Source organism: Myodes glareolus, chromosome 21 (assembly GCF_982192425.1).
Source record: "Myodes glareolus chromosome 21, mMyoGla1.1, whole genome shotgun sequence".
In the NCBI taxonomy this organism is placed as follows: domain Eukaryota; kingdom Metazoa; phylum Chordata; class Mammalia; order Rodentia; family Cricetidae; genus Myodes; species Myodes glareolus.
Window position 1 is genome coordinate 33,233,893 of NC_142046.1, and position 9,333 is coordinate 33,243,225.

Sequence of the window (9,333 nt, forward strand, 5' to 3'; positions counted from 1 at the left end):
CTCATTGGGAAAATCTCAAAGAGAAAGTTTTGCCCACTTAAGAGTTACTTCCTGCTGTCAGGAAGAGCTTCTTTGAGGAAGGAGGGCAATTTTCATAATTCCCATTTTCGAGGACCATGAAGCCTAGCAGTTAGGGCAGATGAGATGCCAGAAACGTAACATAGGTTCCCTGAAATGTAGGCTGAAATTTTTCATGTGGATGGAGCACGTTGCTTCTAGATGGGATGCTGTTCTTGCCCCTCCTGAATGTCAGGCACCGTTGCTTTTGTAGAACAGACTTCTCATTTGCCAGGAGGTATACCGTTTCTTCTGATACCCCGCCTCCTTCTGAGACAACCTGGCCCCAGCTCACCCTTTGTTTTCTTACTTTCTTTCAGATCTGCACCTCCTGCTGTGAAGGAAATATCTGTAATCTGCCACTCCCTCGCAACGAGACTGATGCCACATTTGCCACAACGTCACCTATAAATCAGACCAACGGGCACCCACACTGCATGTCAGTGATTGTGTCCTGCTTGTGGGTGTGGCTTGGACTCACCTTATAGCAGCCCTCTCCACCAAGCATAGCTCTGTGGGTTTCCCTGTGGCCCGCAGTCATGCATGAGTCATCGCCTGGCAGTAGCGACAGAATGCAACCACAGCGCCCCGGACATCAGCACAGCCAGGCATTCGCATTGCCATAAAGAATAAGCATTGCTTCAAAGCTGTCATTTCCAGCCTAACCAAAACTCCATCTAAGTTAGCCTGTCCCCCATACAGACCCTGATTTCTATACCACAAACCTGCGGTTTTGCTCCGAGAAAGAGTTCTGCATTTATGGATGTCTGGGTTCTTGATTCCAAAGCCATGCGTGAGCTACAGGAGAAATAGCCATGGATGCAGGCGATGTGAGCTTTCTGGAAAAGGAAAGAACCCCTAGCTTAATTCAAATCACAGCTTCACCTGTGGTTTTGGAATTTTAAAACTTTAAATCCAAAAGTAAATGGAATAATTTCTTTGAGATTCTGATGGAGTCCCTAAAAGTCCCTACTTTGCTCAGTTTCATTTCCCCAGCCTTCTTATCTTAACGTAGGGAAACACATTCCTGCTGCTCTTTGAAAAGGACAAGAAAGGCAATTATCAAAGTTTGTTGTATTTGTAGAGTTGACGAGAGAAAGGTTTGTGAAATGAGTGCCCACAAGAGGAGATTTACCCCTTCTTATAACTGGAGAGCTAGGCCTTGCCCTGAGAACTAATTCTGTTTCCCTAGTTCCTGGATCACAGCTGGACCAGGAGCATCTACAAATTCGTGAAGTGCGGTGGGGTTGTTTTCTCCGCGTGTTGCATTCCATTCAGATATAGCTAATCCAGTCAGAGAGAGGACGTCAGAATGACAGAAGGTTTTGTGGAGCTGGAGAGATGGCTCAAAGGTTAAGAGCATTGACTGCTCTTCCACAGGTTCGGAATTCAATTCCCAGCCACCACATGGTGGCTCACAACCAACTGTAATGAGATCTGGTGCCCTCGTCTGGCCTGCAGAGATACATGGAGGCAGAACACTGCATACACAATAAATAAATAAATAAATAAATAAATAAATAAATAAATACATCTTAAGAAAGGAGAGAAAGAAAGAAAGAAAGAAAACAAGAAAACAAGAAAGCTAGCTAGCTTTGTGGAGGTTAATCCTAGTTCATTGTGAAAGCCCAGAAATGGCTAAGCAAAATTCTCTCACTGTCCATAGTATTTGCTGCCAAAGAGCCCTCTCCTTCCAAAACCAAGTGACTTTATGGAGAAAGTGCTGAATTAAATTATTGGTAGGTCAATAAGGTAAGAAGACTTCTGTGCTAGGATGAGGGGAAGATGGATTGTAAGTGGTGTGTGAGCTAGGGGTAGTATTTGTATCTCTCAGGTGCTGCCTTTGGAGTAGACAAGGTTTTTGTCATCCTTTATGTATTTTTTTTAAACCTAAAAACTGCATTGTTTTCTTTTTCCATGTAAATCCTTTAAATGACATTTATTTTTGTATGGTATAAACTAGAAACTAAATTATATTTCAAAAAATGCTTTTTTTCTGAACAAAATACGAAATTAGAATGTTTGTTTTCAACAATGGTAGAACTTACCATTCATTCATGGAGAGTTATCAATGAGCATTGCACCGATGCTAACAACAACAAAAAATGTTCATTTTTCTGTGAGCATGAGTTGTATGTTCGCCTCAAGGGTTTTACTCGTGGTTTCCTCAGAAGCGTTGTTCTGGAAATATTTGCGTGGAGACTATCATTGGTCCAAGTATCTCTGCGGGGCTGTGGGTTGTGTTAGCATGGAACTTGGCGGAGCAAAGCCCTGATGAAGAGGACCGTGCTGTTAAAATACATCTGCCCTGCACAGGGAACTTTAGCTCATGAAATGAGACCCCCTCAGGGACTAAATATGAACTAACAGCAGAAACTCTGATACACATCATTGGAGTTGCATTGCACAGCCTTAATTCAGAGTTTGGCAGGCGTATCCATTTCCTGCTTATAACGGAATGGGAGAGTCAGGAGAGAAAGGCGCGTCCTAAGCACGTGCCAGGCACTTTGCTAAGCACTTTACATAGTTAGGCCATATAACCCTCCAGCAACTCTGAAAGGTACAGCACATACCTATGCTTTACAGATGAAGGTCCTGAGACTCAGAGATGTTGGATAAATGAAGCCTTTTCCTTTAGATTTAGTGTATGCGGGATGTGACAGGTTTGAACGGAAAAGGACGTGGAATTTCTTTGCTAGGAAAACTGACAGGTCTGACTTCATGGATATTGGCCCATCGTATCATGTAGAACACATTCTGCTTCCCAGGATGATATTTGCATGTGTCCCCGGTTAAAACTTTTTTTGGGGGGAGTAAAGTTATAGCTTCTCTATTTATCCCTCTGGTCAAAAGAGGAGACAGTTGACCTTGCATCTAAAGATGCTTTAAGACAATGGGAATTTGATGTTGTATATAACTATAAGTACCATTTTTTTGTGTGTGTATGTGTGTGCATGGTCACACTCCACTGATATTTTCCAAGTGCTGCATGCAATCTGAGTGAGAGACAAGGAACTGAGCACACTAGAGCCTGCCTGGCTGGTTTACAGGGACAAGGTTCTCAAAGGTACAGATTGCCCACTGCCTGGAAATTAATTGCAGCCACTGCCCACATGCACGGCACACATCCCTGATGCCTGTCAAAGTGGCTTTTGTCTAATTCTCTAGAAAGAATGTGATTTTTTTTTCACCAGCCCTAGCCTCAAAGCCAAGGAGGAGCCATCCATGTCGACGGTCCAGGACAAGTTAGCCATCTGACCATTCTGTCACTTTAAACTGTCCATTAAACCTCACCATTGGTGATGGCTTGACATGCAAAGAGCCATGATGTGTATATTAAACTATATGCCACATATTTATTTTTAGACTCCCTTCAACATCCATGCCAATATGGGATTAATGCCTAAATGTAAATATTGTACACTTTGTAAATCAATGAATAAAGATTTTAAGTGTGTTTCATCTGGCTTCTTCATGCTAGTGTGTATGTCAATCAGTGGTTAATACACTGGCTTAGATACAAGCCGTGGACTTCTTTCACGGGCTGACTTTCTAGAGATGTTACAGTCAAGAACTACATACATGAAAGATACTCTCTTATGCCAAGTGATTCATACAGAGGTAAGTGCTCAGAAAATCAGAACTTTTCAGACTGGTCTATAGTTTTTCTTGAACATTTCTTTGTTAAAACCCATGGACAGCGTGTGTGTGTTCACACGTACCATGTGTATGGAGGTGAGAGGACAACTTTGGCGAGTTGGTTCTTTCCTGACAGCGTCAGTTGGAGGACATGTTTCAGGAGGTCTCCCCCACCCACCGCTGGCTGAAGTTCAGTTGGTAGGCTTGTGACGCATGAACTTTCACCCGCTGCGCCATCTTGTCAGCTCCCCAATGTGCTTCAGCTCCAGCCTTTGGTCTCACTTGTTCCTCTCGTTAGCGGATTATTAACACCGTGACTACTTCCTTCTGCGAGCAAACACCAATCATACTTTGTGCAGATTGCTGTCGCTGTAATTAGTTGAGTGTAATTTTTGTTTGTAGTGATCATTTCAAATTTAAAATACTTCAGATTTAAAATTCAGAGACTGAGAAGTGGCCTCTCTAGAGTCCGCCTTTTTGTTCTAAGGGCAATGCTGACTTTTACATATCAGCTTATCTTCGAAGCACTGCAAAATGCTCTGTGCCTGGCTTCCATTGATCAACATGAACGCATTCACTGCTTGATGGCTACAGCTGTGGCGAGTCCAAGGAAGGTCACACTCGTGGTTTATCTTAAGAGACTGTGATTCCTCTTTGTCCCACATGTCCCCCAGGATGACATGCGTGATGTCGCCCCCTTTCTCTGGCAGTTTCACTAGGAAGTTACTGTTCAGGTTGCTGAGTTGAAGGTGAAAGGAGCATTAGGAAACATCTGCCGTACCCCCTTCGTTTTCTCTGCGTGAGAAAAGAGCCCCCAGAGAGCCCAGATCGCTTGTTACTGCAGACACTGCACAACTGTGTTAAGGATCTAATTCTGCCAGGTGTCCCTTCTGCGATGCTTGGAGTAATTAAGCACTGGCTACATCAAGGAGTTTAGCAGTGCCCTTTTTCTTTATTCTGGCTGTAGGGTGATAGGTGCTTTGGGTATCATCAAGGCAGGGACTAGAAGCAGAAAAGGAAAAACTTCCAATAAGAAAGCAAGGAAGCCTAATGAAAGAATGTTCATCCTGATTCAAGAAGAGAAGTACTCAGAGAAATAATCACCTCCAGACTCATGAACTAAAAAAGAAGAACAATTTGGGGAAAAAATACAATATCGTTTAGTTGGATATAGTTTGGAATTACCTTATATCTGAAGTCTTGAACTGACCTTCCTAAATCATGTGCCCTAGAGTTCAAGCCTCCACTGACATCCACACTTGAAGAGATACCAGGGTCGTGTTGCCAAATCAGGGAAAGTTCATCCATAAAGAAAGTCTGTTGACAGGCACTTCACTGAGAGTCTTGTGAAGAAAGGGGGGTATAGTATAAGCCAGAATGATCAGGATGGGGGAACCCACAGAGACAGCTGACCTGAGCTCACCGGAGCTCATGGACACTAGACCACCACCAGTTAGGGAGCCTGCATGGGACCGACCTAGGCCTTCTGCATGTGTGTGACAGTTGTATAGCTTGGTCTTTTAGTAAGGCTTCTAACAGTGGGAGCAGGACCTCTGCCTGGTGCTTAGCTGGCTTTTGGTAACCTGTTCCCCAAGTTGGATTAGCCTCAACATAAGCTGAAGAACTTGGTCGTGTCCCAACCTGATGTGCCATGCTTTGTGCAAGTCCATGGGAGGTCTGCCCCTTTCTGAATGGAGACGGAGGAGGTGCAGATGGGGAGGGGGAGTAAATGGGAAAGGGGAGAGGGTGGGAGAAGAGGGAAGGGAAACTGGTTGGTATGTAAAACAAATGAAAAAAATGTTATTTCAATAAAATGAAAAAGATAAAGTCAAAAATGAAAGAAAAAGAAAGAAAGTCTATTGAGTGTGGCCATAAGGAAAAAGCACCCTCAGAGTCAACCAGTGGGCAAATGGAAAAGCTAAAAATAAATCATAACCTCAATAAATCCATTCATCTTTGAGGAGAATTCAGAATCCATGCAACGTCTGGGTCCTACTCTACAGAGATGCCTGACTGTTGGGACAGAGTCTGCTCCAGAGTTCAAGCATCTGTTCTCTCAGCCATGTTTTCCTCGCAGCTGACTATGCTTGGCACCCACCCAGTCTCTCCCAGTGGTGAGGCAGGACTGAGCAATTTGGAGCCTACATCACATGATGTGAGCTGAGGAGCTGCTCAAAGTGAGAGCTCACACTTGAGCGATTCTTTGTGCTGGGACTAGTTGGTGAGAGGTGCTGAGTGGACCATCGTGGCAGTGAACTCATTTTGGGCTTCCTCCTGACTCAGCCTGGCTTGATTCAGCCTGGCGTTCTGGTGCGTGTCAGCATCAGGCTTAGCTCTGGCTTTGAAGTTGTTGTTGGTTTTTTTTTTTTAATACTTGAAGAGTTGGGCCCATCCCTGACTTTAATACTAATGATACTGTGAATGTCTTGCTGTTGACCTACATACCAGGTGTCCTGTGTAGAAACACACCCTCCTTGATGTGGGAGTGGCCGAGACCACCATGAAATTAGAAATCAGACCTTCTACAAACTCTTAAAAATCAGGTGATTAAACACACAACAACAGCAGCAACAATAAGCCTGTAAGTCTTATTTGTAATGAATTATTTAGTAGGCCGGTGTGATGTGTTGAGTTTGTGTTCTAGTTGAATTTGCAAACTACAGCCAGAACTGAGACACCAGCTTCATTTCAGGTTTAGCAAGACTATTCTGGCAAAAATGATAACAAATCCAAAAGAAAAAGCTCAGCTAACAGCAAGAGCTAACTTGTAGAATTGGTGTTGAGACATCATAGATGTGCTTTTAGGACAGCGGTAAGGTCAATCTTGGGGCAAGATGATAATTAACAGTAGATGAATATAACTTGAAAATGAAATTGTCCAAATTCCACATTTTGGACGATTCTTCACTGAGGCTGTTCTATGGTTATGATCAGTCAGCCCAGGGGAGTATTTAGCCCTTCGTGCCTAATGGCTAACAGCTGCCCATTAGTATCCATTAGGGCCCATCATCGTCTGATGGTTAAAACTCTGTAGAGCAAGTCACCTAGCTGACTCAAAGGCACCATTATAAATGTACCTTATAGCATCATTTGTGACTCAAGAAAGTGGGATGCAGAGGGCACTCACCTCAACAACACTGATGTGTTAAGGCACTTAATAGGGATTTGTCGCCAGGTCTCCTGTTTAGTGGCCATACTGCAGGGTAAAAAGGGCTAGTGAAAGAAAAACCTGGTCCTGAGACCAGAACCAAAGATACACCTTGCCCCTAACCAATTCAGGAATTCAAATTCGACCAATCCCTGAGCATGAAAACCAACCAATTCTTGAGCATGAAATCCAAACAATCTCTGAGCTTGCCGCAAGCTCAGGAATTGAAATTCGCTCAATCCTCACCTTGAAAATCTCTACCTTGGAAAGGTCCGCCCCTAAGAAATTCTATCTAAGCCCTGTACCTGTTCAGTTTGGGGCTGTCCTTTTTCACCCTGGCAGAGGCAGCCACTCTCCTGGATTCCTCCCTCCCAATAAAGGGTCCGTGGTAACAACTTTCTTTCACCGGAGCAGAGTAGAGCAGAGATGTAACATTTCTCTAGAGCAGAGCTCTGACAACCCAGCTGGAGAAACCTTCCTCTGCTAGGGCAAAGTTGTTACATTGTCATTAAGGAAGCCATTCCTGGAGCAAGGACTGTGACACTTTGCTGGGAAAACAGCCCCGCTGGAAACGAGTTGTAGGTAATCCTTGACTTCTGACTGCCAGGATACCTTTCCTTCAGAGCTATAGGTGATTCAGGGTACCTGTAACACATTTTCCCCAAACAAAGACTGCCCCAAACTGTCAGACCATTACTGCATGCCGTCTATGCAATGCTGCTTTTGAGCATGACTCCTTATGTGTTCTCTTTAAGACTCTCCATCCTGATAGCCAGGGAACTTTATTCATGATGCTCACATAAATAAATGATGAAGTTAAAAGAACAAGTCAAGCTGAGACAGTGGAAGACCACTGAGGTTCAACTTCGACACAGTTGGGAGCACATCTTCCCTCAATGATAGCTTTGGAGAGGTGCTGCCCACTGCTTACCCTGCTGGAACATAGCTTACAGGGCCTCTGCAGGGAGGGAAAGCCTATGGATGGAGCGAGAAGTGCCCATAGGATACAAGGCCAAAGTCAGTCAGGGTAACTGAGAGTTGACAAAAGGAAGGGCAAGGGCCCATCTAACTCTGACACATGTAAAAATTCCCGCTCAGACATGGCAAAGCAGTGCTTGGTGGTCCTTTCTTCAAGAGGCTGGAATGGAAGAAGAGATGCTTTTTTGGTCCCACATCTTCACTCTAGAACATGAGATGTGGTAAACAGAGAACAAACTACAGCCCACTCGTGTCCTCTGGTGCTTTTCATGGGGTTGCAGAACCAGAATCACTGCAATTCAGTGAACAGCGGCCCTCAGGCTCAGGGTCTAGACTGAGTTGGTCTGGAGTGCTTTAAATCAGCAAGCCGTTATAAGACTCCCCCACTCCTGCCAATTCTGGTGTGTCATCATTAGCCAACACAACCATCGGAGTGAAGAGTCATGATTGTATAAACAGTCTTAGTGAAGACCAGTCCAGAAAAATTAGTCACTGACTGCTCCTTTAGTGCCCAAGTTTCAGGTCACCTCCATGTCCACTGAAAACAGTGCTTGGATCACATAGGTACGTGGAAAGCATACATCGGTCAGTTCACAAGACACTGAAAAAAAGATGGTGCTTTTCTCTGAGTACCATAACAAGGGTAGCAAAACAAGAGTTAAAACCAAGACTCCTTTCTGCTAGCTCTGGCCTACTTAGACACATTTTCACATATGAAATTTGTACCCTCCAAGAAAATTCTGGTGCCAAAGGCTGTGAGGGTATCATCTCTCGCTGGGTGCAGCATACCTTGTTCAAGCTTTTGTGCATAGCAATTTGCCTGGGTGTATGAAGGGCCTTTGTGAATGGACAGATCCCGACCTAATAAGTCTCGTTCTGTCAACTGCCTGAAATATAGCAACACTGCTCTGATCAAACATGTACCTTGCAGCACCATTTGTAACTCAAAAAGCCAATCAGGACAGGCTGAATGGGCAGGCGTGAGGGTGGTTAAGTCAATCACTGTACATTCACTTGGTGCAGCATCATAAAATGTGGTTGCCCTGAAGAAGTTTTCAGTGTCAAATGAACACAGCTATTGTGTTATGTTCAATGTGTCAAACTTTTCAAGAAACAAAGACACAGAAAAAAAAACAACACTTAAGGAATAAGGAAAATGAATCAAAGTACTCTCAATTACTTTTTATGATAACTTCCTGTTTTCCTTTTTAAAAAGTATTTTTATGTAATACAGTTGTAGTACTTTGATAATAAAAAGCATGGGTATAATAAACAATGAAGCCTATACGTGTTAGGCTAGCAGTTGTGATAATGTGCCACTGAACTTTGCTTTCAGTGCAGCTGGCAACCCAAGGCTGGCCTCTGTCTCCCGCTTGCACCATGTGCCATCCTGGCAGCTCATGTTAGGGCCTTGGGGGCCTTATAAGCAACCAGTGCTGGATCCACCCCCAGACAGTTGCATTATAGTGATCTTGGATACAAAGATCTGAAGAGCAAAGCTTCAGAACCCA

General features: G+C 44.0%; 1 protein-coding gene across 1 annotated transcript in view; it reads left to right on the top strand.

The window, feature by feature from the left end:
• Window positions 1–3,519, top strand: part of Lypd6 (LY6/PLAUR domain containing 6) — a 125,763-nt gene extending 122,244 nt beyond the window's left edge. Inside the window, exon 5 of the mRNA XM_085681139.2 lies at window positions 378–3,519. Within this exon, the coding sequence (XP_085537265.1) occupies window positions 378–545 (168 nt within the window). The 3' untranslated portion in view covers window positions 546–3,519. The remainder of the gene's footprint in view (window positions 1–377) is intronic.
• The last annotated feature ends 5,814 nt before the right edge of the window (window positions 3,520–9,333 follow it).